This window comes from Polypterus senegalus, chromosome 6 (genome assembly GCF_016835505.1).
Source record: "Polypterus senegalus isolate Bchr_013 chromosome 6, ASM1683550v1, whole genome shotgun sequence".
NCBI lineage: Eukaryota > Metazoa > Chordata > Cladistia > Polypteriformes > Polypteridae > Polypterus > Polypterus senegalus.
The window spans coordinates 129032211-129052027 of record NC_053159.1 but is presented as its reverse complement, the minus strand read 5'-3'; the positions used below and the strand labels follow the sequence as shown (position 1 = coordinate 129052027).

General features: G+C 36.6%; 1 protein-coding gene across 3 annotated transcripts; it reads left to right on the top strand.

The window, feature by feature from the left end:
- The first annotated feature begins 729 nt into the window (after positions 1-729).
- On the top strand, positions 730-18944 carry tekt1 (tektin 1). 3 transcript variants are annotated; one of them, XM_039757164.1, is made up of 8 exons: positions 730-825; positions 2712-2922; positions 3811-3976; positions 4253-4381; positions 4739-4882; positions 11240-11462; positions 12859-13055; positions 18671-18944. In XM_039757164.1, exons 2-8 carry the CDS (start codon positions 2733-2735, stop codon positions 18828-18830), a joined length of 1209 nt encoding a protein of 402 aa, XP_039613098.1. In that variant the 5' UTR covers positions 730-825; positions 2712-2732; the 3' UTR covers positions 18831-18944. The 3 variants fall into 3 exon arrangements, with proteins under 3 accessions (XP_039613098.1, XP_039613097.1, XP_039613096.1); XM_039757163.1 differs by lacking the exon at positions 730-825 and adding an exon at positions 1391-1509; XM_039757162.1 differs by lacking the exon at positions 730-825 and adding an exon at positions 1391-1544.
- Positions 18945-19817: the final 873 nt, after the last annotated feature.

Below are 19817 nucleotides of genomic sequence, written 5' to 3'. Positions count from 1 at the left end.
AGCCATCCCCAATTAATAAGCTGCTCGGCTAACAGCTGGGCGACTCAAACAACTACTTTAATACCTCTTCGTGCTTCTGTGAGCAAGTGCGTCATTCCTCTAGAGCATAAACTCCGCCACGATTAATGCATAATTAATATAAATACAAATAAAATGTTGTATACCAGTAATAATATAGTACTAATGGTATAACACAGAGAGGACCACTAAGACAGTACTCTAAAAGCTCCTAAACGTCCGGCGCGTAGTATTACATACTTTGACTGTTTACACAAATTATATAATTTATTCGATTCAGTCTATAAGAATATGTAATGTTAATCGTAGCTGAGTGCAGCATATAATTTATTCTTTTTCGTTTTATTCCTTATCCCATTTTTATAGGGTCTAATTACCGGTGTAGATCCTTAGCCACAGAGCCACTACTCCGTTGAGTGCAGCTTATAACTAACATATTAAAAAGTGCAGTCTCATGGCAAACATAAAACGTATACTATAAAATACAAAATGTTACGATTTTTTGTTCAATTTGTTTCTAATATATGAAACCAAAACAACTGCTTCAGATGCAGAACTGAGAGACCTCGATAGTTTAGAAGTTTAATAAATGCTGAAACCACATTTGACTGAAGGAACTAAAGGGAATTGAAATCGTCATGAGGAGCGTGTAACATAGGCGTCAGTTCACCACCAAAACAGGGGCGTGGCTCCAGAAGGGGGCGTAAATTTATGGACTGAATAGTGTCTGAAGTGCTCGGATCTGTCTGTCTAACTATAGCTGGGCGCTTCGATCATTTTGTCCTTCCAGAAAATAGAAACAGAGAGGTTGGGACACTAATAACAGCTCTTTGTTGCAGCCACCACACGACAAACCACCTCAGGATCCCAAATTAACACCCGAGTGCAGTCGTGCAACGGTTGACAACTCAACACCACACTAGCTTTAAGAAAAATGTTTTTTACCTTTTACCTATTCCATTTTCGGAACCCGAATATTCCAATTAGTCGTAGCCAACGTGGACATTATATGGCACAATGTAGGAAACATCGCTGAATGGGCCGCCTGGGTGAACTGGCGTACACTCGCACAAACCGGTACAGTTGGCATCTATTATGTACCAGATTGCTTTTAGGCTTGTTTTTTGTTTTAATATAATGATTTTCCCATTATTTTGATTTTTATTTCAACAAATGTCTTAGTAACATTTTTCAGTCTGATGTGTACTCAATATTTGCTGGGCAGTCCGCCTATTCTCGCGAGGTTGGTTCGGGATTTACTGTGTGGAGTCTCATATGACTTCCTATTGGTATTATCTTCCCGCCTTCCTAGTTTGCGACGCCCAGCCTTTTCTCATGCTCGCAAGCGATGCATTGCCATAGCAACTGTTTTGTTTAGCTCCATGGTTGCCTTCGATCGTGTTGTGACAGCAAGAAGTTGCATGGAAGACTTGAATTAGGAGTGCATAGAATCCAAAATAAGGAAGAGTTTCTATAGCAGAAAAATCTTGGGTGAGACAGTGCACCAATCTGTCCAGCGTAAAGAGGTTTTAATTTTATTAATTTTAATTTAGAATTTCCACACTGAAACAACTGAAAATGTGTGTACTTTCAGTCAGTACCTGAAGTGGAGGAAAATTACTAATGGTACTCTATTTATGATGATACAGCGACATACGTTCAAATATTTGTCCCCAGTGAAGATTTCTGAAGATATGCCGGTACTAATACGCTAAGAAATGGTGTCGGTACGGTCAAACGTACATTGTGGCAACTTTGCGCCACAATGACAGATGACTACACAGCCGGGAGAAGGGAGTATATATTCGTATGGCGGTATGGGATGGGTTGGTGAATTGTTTGGGTCGTCCTTCGTAAAGATTTCTGAAGAGGTGCCGATACTCACAGTCACCTCTGTCACAAACACTGCTTTCAGTTAATTCTATTAAACTAAATTCATATTGTAGCGACTTTTATTGTACTCGAACCGTCCAAATCTTTTAATTTGCTTCTGAATTTGTAAATCTAATATAGTAAGATTAAGCAGGAGTAAGATTGTATCTATCCGTTGTTTTTAACTGACAGTGAACATTTCCGGGGGCTGCTTCTGTGTGTTTAATGTCTTAATATGATTACATTTTGATTCATTTTTATTTTCTTAATAGGTATCTAGTATTAGTTTCAGGAGTAATTGTCAGGACCGTTTTTGTTCACATGATCTATCTATCTATCTATCTATCTATCTATCTATCTATCTATCTATCTATCTATCTATCTATCTAACGCTTTGCCACCCGCAATACATCAAGACGGTTCATACTCTCATAATAAAAATTCTAGTTGCAACAAGCCAAGATAACACACTACAGTATCTATGCATTTGACGACAACTATTTACTCTCTGTCAAAGCTTTTATACAGTGTCAACATGAGTGATCTATGGGAAGTATTCTTGATTAAAAATTAATTTTGTCATTTTTTCAAAGAAACAACAGCTGTATTCACCATGTATTCATTATTATATGATTTCATTGCTGCATATATTTAATACTCTTAGGTTTCTATATACAGATGTTAATATTGTTACAGAAAATCAGGTTTTTCTTTGAAACAATTTGATGCTATACTTCAGCTAACCTGTTTCTTATGTAATCTTTTCAATACATTTAAATGATTCTTCCGCTCTTCCTTGTTTGTTTTTGTTGTATTTCAAGGAGATACTATAAGGCAGAAGGATGTCAAGGCTTGTTCAAGCTCCTCCTAAGTTCTTGCACCAAGAATGGCAGCTTTCTAACCACAGCCAGTATCATAAAGCAGAGGTGCAGAGATCTCAGTCAGAGCAACTGATCCTGGAAAGTCAACGACTTGTACAGGAAATTGAGAGATCAACCAGACTTTCTCAGAAGGATGTGAACAAAAAAATAGGTACAGTATGTATTGTGTGAGCAAGAAGGCATACTGAATATATTGTTCAGGAGGCATTGACAATGCCAGTAATGAGTTTAGTTGCAAGAGCAGAAAACTTGATTATATGTTCTATTATATGTAAAAGAAAATAGGAACAAGGTTCATGATGGCAGAGAAATAAGCCTTTAGGACTGTAGATTGTAAAGATTTGATAAGGGTACAACAAAAATCAGCACCAAGCACAAAGAGTAGGGTTTCTGTCGATCTTCATAAATTTTGGATGAAGCTTCCTCATTACATCTCCCTCTTAACTAATATCCTGTTTCAGCTCCTAAAAAGAAAATGCACACTGGGTCAAAGATGAGTAACCAATTCAGCACTGGTAAAAATAACTCAGATGATTAATTTTGGAAGAAGAACCATGGTACAGACACAATACATAGTGAGATAAACCAAAATAATGGCTATGGTGGTTACAGGTAGAAGAAACAGAAAAAAAAATCTGTATTTCACAATATTTGTTCAAAACCTCATGGTTTACACCAAGTATGATACTCAAAGAATATCTGTGAAACCTATTTCTGCATGTAGTGTAAAACTCCAGATTGTTTTAACATCTGTGGTTCTAGCTTTGCCTCGTTGGTACATAATTTGGTAGACAAGCTGGTATCTTTTGAAGGTTGCTTTGAGAGACAGTGTTTGGCTTTCATAATGGAACATTGTTTTGTAGTATGAGGTTGCATTTGTTTGATAAAGATGTTTTACACAGTCTCTTATTGTTAATCATGTTGGTTAGATCAATTATATGGGTTAAAAGTGTAAAAACTGCATGTTATTTATTTATTCATGTATTTCTTTCAATGCTCATGTAAAACCATTCATAGTATCCTCATCATTGTCTTTCAGATCAGAGGATTGAAGATATAAAGTTCTGGAAAAAAGAGCTTGAATCTAAATTGGAGGAGACTGTCAATGAAATTGAGGTGATGCTGACATACAAGACTCGACTGGAGAAAGCCATTGAGAGTTGCAAGGAGCCAATGAATGTGGCTCAGCAATGCCTTTTAGAGAGGTAACAGAGGCTTCATGCAATGGAGACCTTTAATTGTTAATTGCAAATACATTTTACATTTTGACGGAAAAAGGGGAGAACACACAGAGAAACAGGACAGTAGCTAGACTAAATATCTGGGTGAGAGTGTTTGCTCCTAGAAGAAAACTTCTACAGATGTTAATGTGTCTGTGTTTTTGTGACAATGGCCTCACTTTAATCACAAAATGTAAATGGTTTTGCTGTGTTGTTAATGTGAGAGTCACAACCCAGTTACTTGAATTCTCCTTCTATCAGGGAGAAACGTGTTGGCATTGATCTTGTGCATGATGATCTAGAAAGGGAGCTCATCAAGGAGACAGAGGTGATCCATGGCGTGTCTGCTCTGCTGCAACGCACACTTGAGCAAACAAATGAACAGATCAGGTAGGTGCCAAAGAGATTCTGAACTATAAACAATTTACTTCAACATATGCAATATAACATAAATAGCAACTTCTTAACCTGACATGCAGGGTTAATTGATTGTTAACTTCCCAGTGAAGAAGAATTGAAGAATGGTTTGAAAATGTATTGTATCACATTATTTCCAGACAGCATCACTCACCATTGTGGAATATAAAAAAAATAAATGCAAAATAAATAAATAAAATATTTCCTGAACATTTAAAATTTTTTATTATCTTGTCTTGTAATGCATTGATACACCTTTGAGTGTAAATTACTTAGTTATTTGTATGAGGAAACACCAAATATATTCTGAAATTCTTTTTTATCATTTAGGTTGAATCGCTCAATAAAGTATTACCTGGAGAAAGACCTTGAAAACAAATTCCATGCTCAAAAGATCGACGAAGATTGTGCTGTTTTAACAAATAACACACCTGAAATCCATTATTCAAGCAGCATTGTCAAACCTGTGGAGTGGTAAGAGATGTTTCTGTGTCGTTTTCTTTGTGATTGATTTACCTTCAATTCACATAGATAGCCAGCAGAGGGCAGACACTTGCCATGATTAAATTCAGTGTTAATTGTATTAGGCAGTCTTGGTTTTTATTTTTTAATCACACACTATGTATTAAATTTATATATTTCTTATGCAGTATTAGTAAAAACATTTCATGTACTATGCATATCTTTGTCATTCTGTTTGCGTTTAATATCATTATCATTCAATACCTGTTTAAGATATTGCTTCGGAAAGAAGAGGTTTTATCATTGAGGATTGTTTATGGCAACCCAAAATATATATCTTTTACTTTTGTTTTTAAGTGCCACATTATCAATTACTGAATTTACCATTATGTAATTTTTCATTTAAGATTACATTCAACATGCAGCATTCAATATTTGAAAGAGACTTTATATCACCAAGACAATATATGAACAGTGAGTTGCTTTAAATTCTCATAAAATGTCACATATGGTCTCTGCACACAACATTTTTTTTGTTGAAAAGGCTCACCAGTCCATTTATTTAAAAAATAAAAGGGAAAGGAAAGCCAATTTGTTCATCCAGATCCTCACTAACTATTACAGTTGTCCAGTGGACATCATATTCAACTGATAACACTGCATTGCAAGGGCCAGTAATGGGTGTTTGGAATGGACAAGTTTTTCAATGGGACCTCATTCTCATTCATAAAGGGCATTAATGAAAAGAGGTTTTGAAAGAAAGTTCTTTCATTTATCTCAAACTCCACACACCCAAAGCAACAAACTGTTTGTGCCATTACCATTCAGCAAGAAGTATTCTAGAAAATAGTTTTTACCCCCAAGTCACTCAGCTGTTTTTCTGCATAAGCTTTACCTTATCTGTGACAAAAAATCTTTTGTTAGAAGCTTGTTTATTACTAACCTGTTGGCAATAACTACAATATTAAATTTAAGTGTAATAGGACAGTCTGATTACTTGAACTGTCTTTTGTTACCTGTATAGTATTGTATAATCTACATTTTTAATACCTGAGATATATATTTATATGTAGTGGTCTGCAAGGGGTGTACCAGCTCAAACCCGACACAGGCAGACGCTGACAAACATTCTTTCATACACACATGGGTTTTATTTTGCTATTGGAAACTCTTCCCAGGTTTCACACACAGTAAGCACAGTACAGAAATCACAGAAATACACACATCAATTGTCATCTTCTTTTCTCTTTCTCTTCTTCAATCTGTCTCCTCTGCTTCCACTACTCTCAGCAAGCTTTGTCTTCTTCCTTCCATCTCTGGGTTCTGGAGCAGTGGTAGCAGGCTCTTTTTATCCAATGGTCTGTTAGCATGGTCCAGAAGTACTTCTGGGTGAGGCAGAAGTCCAACAAAGTATGGCTCCACAGTCTACAGTCCCTGCAGCACATCCTGGCGGCAACGTTGGAACCCAATAGGGCTGTGTCAAACTCCAACTCCCATGAAGCCCTGTGGGAATCTGAGGTGCCGCTGCAATATATATATATATATATATATATATATATATATATATATATATATATATATATATATATATATATATATATATATATATATATATATATATTAATTTGCTATTGTCAAATATTTATTTACTAAATACTGTACTCATTATTATACACATCACATATTTTACTCTATTTGTTTATCAATGACAAACAAGGATCCTTCAGATAAGAATGGCAAAAATTTTGAGTTTAGGTAGTTGTACTCACTACTCATGGCTCTGAGTGATGTCGTCAATTGCCAACATGTTAATTAGCACATGCATGTAAGAATTTCACTGTACTGTACTCTTATAAATAACCCTATAAATTTAAGGTGCCCAATTCTGATTATCCCTTTCAAATTGTATATTTTTTGGCATATGTGCAAGTAAGTTTATTTCCACTGTCAATCATGTATAATAACCAGGTAAAACTGGAGAAGAGTTAAAGAGATACACAGGATTCCTTACATACGAATGAGGGCATAGTGTCCAATAATACAGTGGTGTGAAAAACTATTTGCCCCCTTCCTGATTTCTTATTCTTTTGCATGTTTGTCACACAAAATGTTTCTGATCATCAAACACATTTAACCATTAGTCAAATATAACACAAGTAAACACAAAATGCAGTTTTTAAATGATGATTTTTATTATTTAGGGAGAAAAAAAATCAAACCTACATGGCCCTGTGTGAAAACGTAATTGCCCCCTTGTTAAAAAATAACCTAACTGTGGTGTATCACACCTGAGTTCAATTTCCGTAGCCACCCCAGGCCTGATTACTGCCACACCTGTTTCAATCAAGAAATCACTTAAATAGGAGCTGCCTGACACAGAGAAGTAGACCAAAAGCACCTCAAAAGCTAGACATCATTCCAAGATCCAAAGAAATTCAGGAACAAATGAGAACAGAAGTAATTGAGATCTATCAGTCTGGTAAAGGTTATAAAGCCATTTCTAAAGCTTTGGGACTCCAGCGAACCACAGTGAGAGCCATTATCCACAAATGGCAAAACCATGGAACAGTGGTGAACCTTCCCAGGAGTGGCCGGCCGACCAAAATTACCCCAAGAGCGCAGAGACGACTCATCCAAGAGGTCACAAAAGACCCCAGGACAATGTCTAAAGAACTGCAGGCCTCACTTGCCTCAATTAAGGTCAGTGTTCACGACTCCACCATAAGAAAGAGACTGGGCAAAAATGGCCTGCATGGCAGATTTCCAAGACGCAAACCACTGTTAAGCAAAAGAACATTAGGGCTCATCTCAATTTTGCTAAGAAACATCTCAATGATTGCCAAGACTTTTGAGAAAATACCTTGTGGACTGATGAGACAAAAGTTGAACTTTTTGAAGGCAAATGTCCCGTTACATCTGGCGTAAAAGGAACACAGCATTTCAGAAAAGAACATCATACCAACAGTAAAATATGGTGGTGGTAGTGTGATGGTCTGGGGTTGTTTTGCTGCTTCAGGACCTGGAAGGCTTGCTGTGATAGATGGAACCATGAATTCTACTGTCTACCAAAAAATCCTGAAGAAGAATGTCCGGCCATCTGTTCGTCAACTCAAGCTGAAGCGATCTTGGGTGCTGCAACAGGACAATGACCCAAAACACACCAGCAAATCCACCTCTGAATGGCTGAAGAAAAACAAAATGAAGACTTTGGAGTGGCCTAGTCAAAGTCCTGACCTGAATCCAATTGAGATGCTATGGCATGACCTTAAAAAGGCGGTTCATGCTAGAAAACCCTCAAATAAAGCTGAAGTACAACAATTCTGCAAAGATGAGTGGGCCAAAATTCCTCCAGAGCGCTGTAAAAGACTCATTGCAAGTTATCGCAAACGCTTGATTGCAGTTATTGCTGCTAAGGGTGGCCCAACCAGTTATTAGGTTCAGGGGCAATTACTTTTTCACACAGGGCCATGTAGGTTTGGATTTTTTCTCCCTAAATAATAAAACCATCATTTAAAAACTGCATTTTGTGTTTACTTGTGTTATATTTGACTAATGGTTAAATGTGTTTGATGATCAGAAACATTTTGTGTGACAAACATGCAAAAGAATAAGAAATCAGGAAGGGGGCAAATAGTTTTTCACACCACTGTATATAAAGAGTAGCATGCCAGAAAAGGGAGCCAAATGTTTTTCCTCTTTCAACACATATCAAATGCATTTGCAGATCTTTAGTAGAGGCTATCATGTGTTTTTTATGATTATTTATAGCTTTTTGCCCCTACGAAACTTTAGTAAATCTACCTTAAGAATAACTAACCTGATCAAGTGCCCTTCCTGATCTATTATATGAAAACATACTGTGTTTTTGGAAACAGAAAGATTGGGACTGCTTATCTATAATGTCCTTGCCAGGATTGAAACCCAGAACTTCAATGTGTTCATCAAAATGAAGGACAGAGTCATCAAGCATGCCTTCATTTAGACTGAAGAATGTATGGCAGGTTTGAAAGAAAAAGTTAGAAGAACAGATGAACATATGTGCAGCAAGGCTGGAATTAGAGGAGTGCCAAGAAGTAAAATACTTGGTGTAGGTATGCTGAAGATATGAACCTAATGTTTCTTGAACTCATAGTGGATAGATTTCTTACAATAGCAGAACAAACTTTCTACACCTGAGCCTGTAAAGGAAACCAGACAGGATTCAATATTATTACAGATCTTTTATTCTGCTATCTGAAGCAGGATGCCCTAAGAAATCATAGCTCTCTGAGGAAACTGGAGAATAACCAAGTAACCTACTACCTACCTACTATAAAAACTATGATTTTCTATGCCAAATCTGCAATTTCTTTATTCTGCATTGCCGACCCACAACATAGTTTTAAAAAGCTCATTTATTTGTAAAAAGTGAAATTAAATCAACTTTTTAACTCCAGCTTCACATTTAAATAGGGATCTACTACTGCCTCCAGTGCATTTAATTTATGAATATGCAATACTGTGCTATGCATTGCGTATGAAGTGAGGTGACATGGTGTTCACTTTAACAGACACTATAAAGAGCATTGGCACCTAAAAGCAAGGATGCTGCCCAATCTTGATTACTCATGTCTTGACAATAAAAGTTTGACAATGAAATACTGCTTATTCTCAACACAAGTACACTCTATTTATGATCCTGTAGTTCTTGAAGAAAACTACAAAGCACTCTTTGATTCACTAAGCATACATTAAGAAAATAAAAGAAATGTTAATAACGATGAACAGACTAAATCATGTAATATACTACATTTGTTTATCATTTAAATATTGTAAAAACCCTGCGGTGGGCTGGTGCCCTGCCCAGGGTTTGTTCCTGCCTTGTGCCCTGTACTGGCTTGGATTGGTTTCAGCAGACCCCCATGACCCTGTGTTAGGATATAGTGGGTGGGACAATGACTGACTGACTGAAATATTGTAAAAATATCATATATAATTTTAAAATCCAATGTATCCTGCACACCATTCCATTTCTGTAATAACTTTGCCTTTCTTTTCGTCCACCATGCAGTAGGAGGCACTGCTGTGCCAAGTAAAATTCATTGACCAGCTAGCTACATAACAAAGTAACCTGCACTACAGTGGAGAATGAAATATGTGCATTCATCTTGATTAATACATTTTGGTTTTGTTAGACCTTTGTAATGCTCTTGTACATGTTTACGCTGAATAATCTATTTCCTCTGACTATTTATAGTAAATGTGTAGACAGTAAAAAAGAAAAAAAAAACAAAACAAAAAAAAAAAACATCAATTTGTTTTTTAATACACCCAAGCGTATAATAAGTATGCATACATCAGGTTTCAATGTGGCATGATGGAACCATGCTTAACCCTGCTGACTCAGACCTCTAAATTGTCTAGGTTAGAATTCTGTCCTGGACACTGCCACCCACGTTTGTTTGGTTTTTTCTCCAGGTGCTACTCTTTTCATACCACATACAGAAAATGTGCCAAGTATGTTAACTGGCAAATTTAAATACACCTTGTTTAATATAGGAAAGTGTGAACATGTATGGGTGTTTGTGTGTGTGCGTGCCCCATAATGGCCTAGAACCCTAACTAGCTTTGCACTCTCAATAATTCTGCATATAGGTTCTGGACCCCACAACCCAGAATTGGATTAAGTAAGTTTGAATATAGATGGATGGATGAAAAGAGTTTCCAGATAAAATGAAATAAACCATCAAAGTGATGCAAAATTGTTCAAATTCATTTTATTAGAATGGAATATTGTAATATTTTTAAATAAGATATGCAAATGCAAGAAAGTGTTTTAGTACTTAATACTCATGTAATATCTGCACTTCAACAGCCTTGGCTAAAAGAAGATTCTAACCAATAAAAGATAATAAGGAGTTTAATACAATGCCGGTGAAGCTTTATATGAAAGGCTTTCCCCATTACTCACCTGATTAGACAAGCTTCATTCAGGTATCCTAGAAACCCTAATGCAGTGCTATGTGATTAAGGTCTCTTTTCTCATTCATATGCACAGCAATGTTTCTTTCCATAACAGGAAGGTCTGTTTTGAGCATTGATTAAGCTTGTAATGGCTTTTGTGTAACAGATTTTGATCTATTGCATCAGTGTAACAGGCACTTTGCTGCAATGAACACTTCCCCCTTCTATCTTCCATGTTTGTTCTCTCTCTCTGCAGTGTAAAATGTGATATGATTTAAGAGCGATATGGTTCTTATTATGTTGACCCCTCCCAATCTAGTAAAGACTATACAGGAAAGCTTTAATGTGGTGACTTAGATTTAGGTGAAAATACGGATAGTGGGTTAGCCATGCAATGCTTAAACATGATTGCCCTTGTTTCTCCAGCCCTGTGACCCCCGGAGATTGGGAAGAATTCTCCAATGCAAATATCCTCAAAGCTGACAAAGAGAAAAAGAGTTCATTGGCATTGCGGGCCCTTATTGACAACCTGCTCCAGCAGACTGCTTCTGACATGCGCAAGCAGCAGCTGGATGTCAACAGGGCCCTTCAAGTTAGAATACAGGAGACCAAGAACATCAAGGACAAGCTGGAGGAGCACCTTGGAAAGGTAGGTCAGTTACTTGGATGATGAACAACCTTCTCAACCAAGTGAGCTCACTGCATTTCTCTGTAGTCTTCAAACATTTAACTACTGGTTCCATGTTTACACAAGGGACCAAGGGTACTTAATTCTTGATTGAAAAGCTTCTTTAAATTTCATTTTGTTATTTGCATTAATTTAAGATTGTTTTATGATTTATTGCCTCTTTCACTACTTGCTCTGAATGATAGTTTTGTCATTTTATCCTAAAATTACACTCAAATACTTAAACATTTAAACTTCTTCAGCCCCTTTACTCGATACTGTTCATGCTAATTTCAAGGGGAATCCACCGCTTTTCCGTAATTTAATAACAGTCCCTAAACAATGATTACTATTTTGTTAGTAGGGCTTAATTTCCTAAAATTTGTCAGAAAATGTTACCGATGTGAGATCCAATGATAGCTAGAAGGAAATTAATTTTCTGTAACAATTTCCAAATGAGCACATGCTTCACCTTGTGATAATGTATTTGCCACCCTTCTTAGCATAGCATTTTAATTGACACCAAACAACATAGAAGTGATGTTAAAATCTAATGTTAGGAGAATTATTCCTGTGCCATGAGGAAAACAGTGAGTATAGCACTACTCTACCTCGATTCTACCTCGAGTTCCTCTACACTACTTTGTTCACATTTAATAAAAATGAAAACCTGATCTTTGAAAGTAATGATAGTATTGACTTCTGTCTACAAGGACAAAGTCAGTAGGGGCTACATATTACTACTAAACTAGAAGTGGTCATCCAGCACCTGAAAAAACTTACAAGACTCACATGTATGATGAAGAAGTAAACACCGTGTCATGTATTTCTGAGAAATTGGAGAGGAATAATGAGACATCTTGACATGTAAATGAGTGGGTGTTTTTAGGGACTTCATTATTTTAGTGGCTGTAATAATGCCACGGGTAAATTTGTCAAGTATTACAGAATGATAGAAAATATCTTTGTATGAGTTAGGCAGCAGGTTAAGATTCTGAATATCTTCAGTCCTTAACTTATTTTGGTAGCTCTGAGCAAGCTAAATGAGAGTGTCCCTCTTTGGATGGGATAAATGGTTCCCTTAGTTTAATTGGATAAAACAATTCATGACTGAATGATCGGTATGTATCCTAATGAGCATTCCCAAGTCAAGGCACTGCTTAGCAAAGCATTCTGTAATAATTTAATAAATAACACAATGATACATATACATGATAGAGAACATGCTTTTTAATCACCAGGTAAAAAAAATCAAAAGCTGCTGCACACTTCTCAGCTTGATTGCAGCAGGCAACATCTTTAGATGATATTAACAGACATACTGTATTTCCAACGATGCTGTCAACATACATTTGTTTCCTCTCTTCATGTTGTTTAGGTGATGGAGCAGATACGAGCTCAAGAGACAAGCATTGACCTACTAAAGAAAGCTATTGCTGAGAAAGAAGGTCCCATCAAAGTGGCACAGACCCGAATGGAGACCAGGCTGCTTCGGCCCAATGTAGAGCTGTGTCATGATCCTGCCCACTATCGGCTAATCAGAGAGGTTCAAGAGATTTCAACTAATGTCGAGAGGTAAGAGCTGCTTTATATTCAGCCCCTCCTGAATGAATAAAAAGTGGCTAGTTTGATACTTTGTTAGTGAACCTCAAGATCCCTAAAAGGTCTGGCATCAAAAAGACCAGATATTAGGGATCAAAGAAGGACGAACACATTATATGAAATAAACATACCCTATAAATGAAGATGATCGGTTAGTTTCTATTACAATACAATGGCATAGTATGTCATAAGGGTGCCTTGAATAAGCGTTTTTCTGTTGCTGTGCATGTCTACATCTTAAAGATGTAATACTTTTCACAAGTAGCAATTTAAAAGCCTATGGTTAGCCACTTATGCACACATTTCTTCAATACATACAGTGTGTATCTAGACATATTCCTGCAATCATGGTAGGATATGACAATATATTTTACATTGGTGGGTGATTCCCAAATTTTCACCACAAAGGATTTCTCAATATTTAATACCAGTAACAACAACAACAACAACAAAATGTATTTATATAGCACATTTTTATACAAATTATGCAGCTTAAAGTGCTTTACATGATGAAGAAAGAGAAAAAAAACAAAATAAATAAAAATTTGAATAAGAGAACACTAATTAACATAGAAAAAAGTAAGGTACAATGGCCAGGGTGGACAGAAAAAACAAAAAAAAACTCCAGTCGGCCAGAGAAAAAAATTAAATCTGCAACATAAAATCTAAATAAAATAAAAAATAAAATCTGTAACGGCTCACTGCACAATGAAACGTGCAGTGAATACACTTGACTTGAGCATTCATTGTTTTCATCCTCTTTCTTTCTCTGTACGTTTAGCATTCATTTGCTCAGAGGTTGATGCGCTTGCTGCTTCCTGAGCAGCTCTTCTTTTCTCCACCCTAGCGTCCCGTTTCTTCTCTTCTTTCGTCTGCATCTTTTCGCGTTAAAACTGATTAAGTCAGTGTTTGTGTTGCAATTACTTAGTATGTTTTTCTTAATTTTTCACTTAAGCTGGCACTTAAGTCTTCAATCTGCCTCAAGAATGATTTAAGATATGAAGAGGTAGGGGAAGTCACGGCGAATGTGGTAGGGATGAGAACGGCGCGGTCGTCCTGCTGGCTGCTGCCAAGAGTTGATTCTACAATAAAATAAAAATAAAAAGAGGAATAACCTTGTAGGTCAATATCAGAAATACCCGAAAACAGATAGTAGAGGTCATGCAGTATATGTGTACCAAATTTCAGGTCAATAGTTGAAACGGTTTGTGAGCTACAGGTCATTTAAAATCCTGGACAGACAAACGAACAGCCACGGTAGCGTATTGTATAAGAAGATTTAATTGAAAAAATGTGAATTATTTTATGCAGAGATTGCAATACTATTTTGAGTGAACATGCCTCCCCTGTATTTACCCCAGCCATGTCTGGGTTCAAGGGAGAAGATACCACATCCTGCACATCATTTAGCATCAGCCTTGCCTTTTGTTGTTTGATTCTCTCTGTGTTTACCTGTGAGTCTTATCTGGTAGTAAACTAAATAAGAGTAACAGCATATTATGTAACAGTTATTTTAATAGTATCTATTATGGCATTGTTATCAGCTTGGCTTTTTGATTTCTTACTGATTCACCTCTCAAACCAGTGCCTTTTAGTTCAAGAACAGCATGATAGGAGAAACGTTACCAATACAGGCAAAGAAGCACTTGATCTTCAATATTCTGAACGTGATTACTTAATACCAACTTTAGTTTGTTCAGAATTTTACTGCCAGAATATTAACTCTGCCTTGCAGCAGTGTGCACATAACTTCTGTTTTTGAAGCCTACTCCGAGTTCCTTTGGCTTTCAAGAGTCAGTACAAAATTCCACTTCTAACCTTCATAGGTTTAACTGACTTTGCATTTGAGTACATCGGGAACATCCTTCAAGATTACACTCTGATCTGGTCACTCTGGTCCACTGATGTTGACAATTGCATCCTCTCAAATAACCTACGTTTCCTTTAATGATAGAGCTTTTTGTTTTTTTGGCACCATTGAACGTACTATAAAGTCAGGAACCAGTCTTGAATTGTTGGCCAATGTGGATTTGCCAGCTAACATGATATCAGTTGGATGTGGGAGAAAACCAGAGTAACGTGAAGAAATCCACACAGACATAGGAGGAACATGTGAAATCTAAAAAGACAGGAACAGGGCTGGGAATCACATCAAGAAAACTAGATCTAATTATTATGGCAGTATAAAGTTTATATTTAGGAATCTAAATAAATTAAAATAATTTGAAACCATTAAATATTGTAAAAGTGTAGTGTAGTGGCTTTCACTGCTGCCTTCTGCAAGGCCAGGAAAACGGTGTTTAAAATGGAGACTGCAGTTTGTTTGTTCTCCATGTCAGCGTTTATGTTACTTGGATAATCTTGTTTTCCTTCCACTTGCCAAAGACATGTATATTAGGTTTCACTGGTTACCAGGTGTGACAGTGTGTGTGTATGGGAATGGGAGTGCTCTGTGATGGACTGGTGCTCTGCCTTTTGTTGATTCCTGCCTTGCACTGAATGTTGCTGGGACAGGACACAGTCCCCACAATCCCAAACATGACAGAACATATAAAACAGACTGATTGAAACATATATTTAACTTTTCAATGACATGGTATAACTAGGCAAACCTGTTTGTATAAAAAAAAAAAAAACAATTTCATCAAAGATTCAAATCTCTGGGACTTTTTCAGTAAAACAACTTGCTTAAACATTATGCCAAAACAAGAGAAGAAATTTTACAAATGAATTCTCTGTCATGTTGATTTGCATTGTTAATAGCCAAGTTATCCTGATATTTCACCCAGATACCTCTCTAAGCCACAAGGGTCTCTCCTATAATGCTCATTTACTGGGGTTGCTTACATTATGTTACAGTTCTCTGATTGCCCACAATGGAAAAGCATATTGCTGTTGTTGGTGACAGTTGGTTGGTTTTCACAGTGGTAGTCTTAATATACATATTTGCATCAGTTCATGTATCAAACACACTGTAAAAGGTAAAGCCCTGCTTAATCACATTTAGATGACCGTTGCTAAAACATTGACATCACTTTCAACTTGATGGCTTGCTAGCTTGTTCCAGATTTCCACAAATCCATGTATTTTCATTTTGAATACACTTGCCATTAAATTCCAGTACTCTCTTTTGAATTTTTGATATACAATTTAACCAAAGAAATTCTGCTGAATTATCTCTACTGTTTTGTAGAGATTTAGAACTCATTGTGTCCAGATGTAACCATTTTTGTTCAGCGTCATAGGTTCAGTCCCCTTAGCCTTTCATACACGTCAAGGCTGCTAATGGCAGTTATTTTATGCACAACTTCTCATGTTGTTAAGTCATTTTGTTTTGACCAGTATGACTCCCGATACCCAAATTATGGTCTCAGTGTATTATAGTGTCTAACCATAATATTCCATGATTTCAATTATTTTGTTTATTTTACTTGTATTATTCATTTGCTATTTTAATTGCCTTTGCATTTTGATTTTGTGAAAGTGTAACTACATAAATTATTTTACTTCTTCCATCTCAAGGTCAGTGATTTTGTGCATACAATGAATGCTTCTTGCATACAGAACTTCTCAGATTATGAGGTCTGATTTCTTTTTTTTGTTTCTTTCAGTTTTAGCATCATCTTCAAATTTCATAGGTTTGCTTGCTGTTCTTCAATTTCAAATAGAAGTTTAAAACTTAACAGAAGAATTGACAGTCCTTGCACAGGTCCAATAATAACAAACCCCACTTAGAGCATTCTCGATTTTTTAGTACTCTTTTTTTCCTGCCTTTTATGCTGGTCGCAGGTCAATCCAACTGATGCCAGTGACTCTGCGATTCAGCATCTATTTCCTGCTGAAATGTATCCAAGTCTGAATAAAATATTTTTATTTTACTGTTATGGCTAGCTCTTTAAAAAAGATCAGACAGGACCGTATTTTTTCTTATTAAACTCTTGCTGGCTGTGGTTTATGCCATTGTTCTTAAATAAATAGAGAGTGAGAGGAGAGGTCAGGAGCAGGCAGTGATACAGAGCATTGCCGCACCCACCACATCACAAACCAACTCAGGATCCCAGATTAGGACCCGAGTGCAGCCATGCAACGGGTAACACTTCAGCACCACACTAGTTCAGATGGAGTGGAACAGTGGGAGTTTTTTATGGTGGCTGGAGTGCCAATTCTGCCACCATTCCCCAGGAGTGTCCCTGCAAGTTGGAGGGCCTACATGCACGGCTGGATACAGATTAACTTCATATCCTGGACGGAGCAATTATAAGTTAAGGACGAAGTAGAGTCACTTTTGGCGTTTATGGGATTCAAACAAACAAAGTTTATTTTATTTTCTATTTTACATTATATGTACATGTGCATGAGATAGAAGTAAGGCCAGTTCATATGTTTTGCATATGTGGATCCACACTTGTGCTTGAGAACAAAATGGTGCATTTAGACTTTAATTTAGGTGACCACATTAGCTCAAAGAACTATCCATGCTAATTTTTGCATCTGCCATCAATTCCAGACAGAAGCCCAGTATAAACTATATAGCAGGTGCAGTCTCACAAACAGTATGAAGGGGCAGCCACCCTTTTTGTAAGTACATGTACAGTATAGTAGGTATACACTTCTACATTTATTTGTACATTGCTTCTTTCTTGCAGGTGCTTTGTTCTTCTTGATGTTCTTACTTCATGTTTTTCCCTCATTAAGTATAGAACTAGCTTTTTTACTTTTGATTAAGATGTTTAGTTCTTTAGTAAATATATATACTGTATATCTATATCTATACAGTATATATATATCACTGTTAAGACTTTGTTAATGTGGTCGTCTATGTTTTGAATGGTTAATATATTGTAAGATAGGCTGTAACTCCTCATTACTGCTGTTTACTTGTTAAATGAAAAATTTAAAAACAATTTTCTAAAAAAATGAACATGTCATAATTTGTAGTGTTGTTGAGTGGCATGGTAGTACACTGTTTAGTGCTAATGGATGACAGTTCTAGAGCTCTGAATCTGACACCTGGCCTGGACAGTGCCAGTCTCCAAAGATTTTCCTCTGGTTTTATCCCACAATCCAAAGGTCCACTGATTAGATGAACTGTCAACTTTAAATTGCCCCCATCATCAGTCAGCATGGGTGAGTGTTATGTGTGTCCTGTTATTGACTGCCAACTCACCCAGTGGTTTCAACACAGTACAACATTTGAAGCTACTGGGGTAGGCTCTGGCCCCTGTGACCATGAATTAGATACAGTGGTACAGCAGATAGATGGATGGAGATAATTATAAACTTGTATAGCAAGGTTTTTGGATCACATTACTTATACTGTGCTCTTTGTGAAATCTCAGGATTGTTTCATTTTGCTGCTGCCTAACTGTATGCTTGTTCCATTGTGATACAAAGTCAAACACTGCATTCTTCATTTTACTAACAGAATGTACCATTTCAGTAAATGAAGATTCACTTAATGGATTACAACCTCACCACACCCATTCTCCTAATTTACATTTCACTCAACAGTTAGAACAGAACTGGTTATTTTCTGTGGGTAAATGGCAAAATGTTATTTGGTGTGCAATACTCCTCTTGTTTCATAGGCTTGAAGAGACGCTGGTCCGCGCTGAAGCAGAACTACGTGGGCTGGTCCGAAGTCAGTTGTCACTAGAGGAGGACATCCAGGTCAAGGCCAATACGCTGTACATCGATGAAGTGCTCTGTGCACAGATGAGGAGCAGTGTTGCCATCAACACCTTTTGAGCAGAAGGATGAGGGGCTTATCAGAGTGTACATATTGTCACTAAAGCTGCAATAATGCTCATATTGGAGTGAATGTTTGGAAAGAAACATTTAATAAAGTGCTTTTCATTTTAATTATCAGGATTGGTTTGTAGCTGCAGAAGAATGGAATACACTGAAATATATTACTAGTTACTGTTTTATTACACATAAACATCAACACAATATACCACATGATCAGAGTGTCAATTTTATTTTTAGAATAGATGAGCAGTGTCTACAATATTCTACAGCATTCTTCAATTTAATATGGATCATTTATTACAGAACTCAGATTTTAACCTTTACATTCCACAAATGTTAAAGTTGAAAGGAACTAGTAGAAGAGACTAAAATGTTTCCAAATGTAGCCAACACATTAACAGTTTTGCTTTTTGTTTTCAGATTTGTCTTCTTAACCCTCAAAGGTTTTAAATAATAAGAAAAGACAGGAAACTACTGTCATGAGCCAGAAAAAAACAACATGTACATTTTCATTCTGGTTTGTTTTTTTTCTTGACTTATTTGTGACATCTTCATGCACTGCCATTTTAAAGAAGGAATCAGCTTGACTACATGCATCATGTGACCTAGTGGTGTCTTCAGGCAGTGTCTGTGCTTCAAATAAAGACTCGACTAAAGGCCAAAATGTTTGTTTCATGAGCAATTTCCTTAATGGTTTTTGAGTCCTGACTTGGAATTTCTGATTTGTTAATTTAAAGCAGTCATTTTGTTAATAATTCTAATCTGGCCCTGACTAGTCTCACTTGTTATGATTACTCTTCCTTCCTCACTCTTTTATGGAATGATCTAATGAACTGTAACACCTTCCTATTTCTTGCTAAAAATGGTAAAGGGAAGCCATGCGATTCCTTGCATAAGGCGACTAACCATGGCAAAAGGTCCTTAGTTTATCTACAGGTAAGAGGTAAAGCCTAGTTATCCCTGAGGTCAGCTCTCTGTCCCACA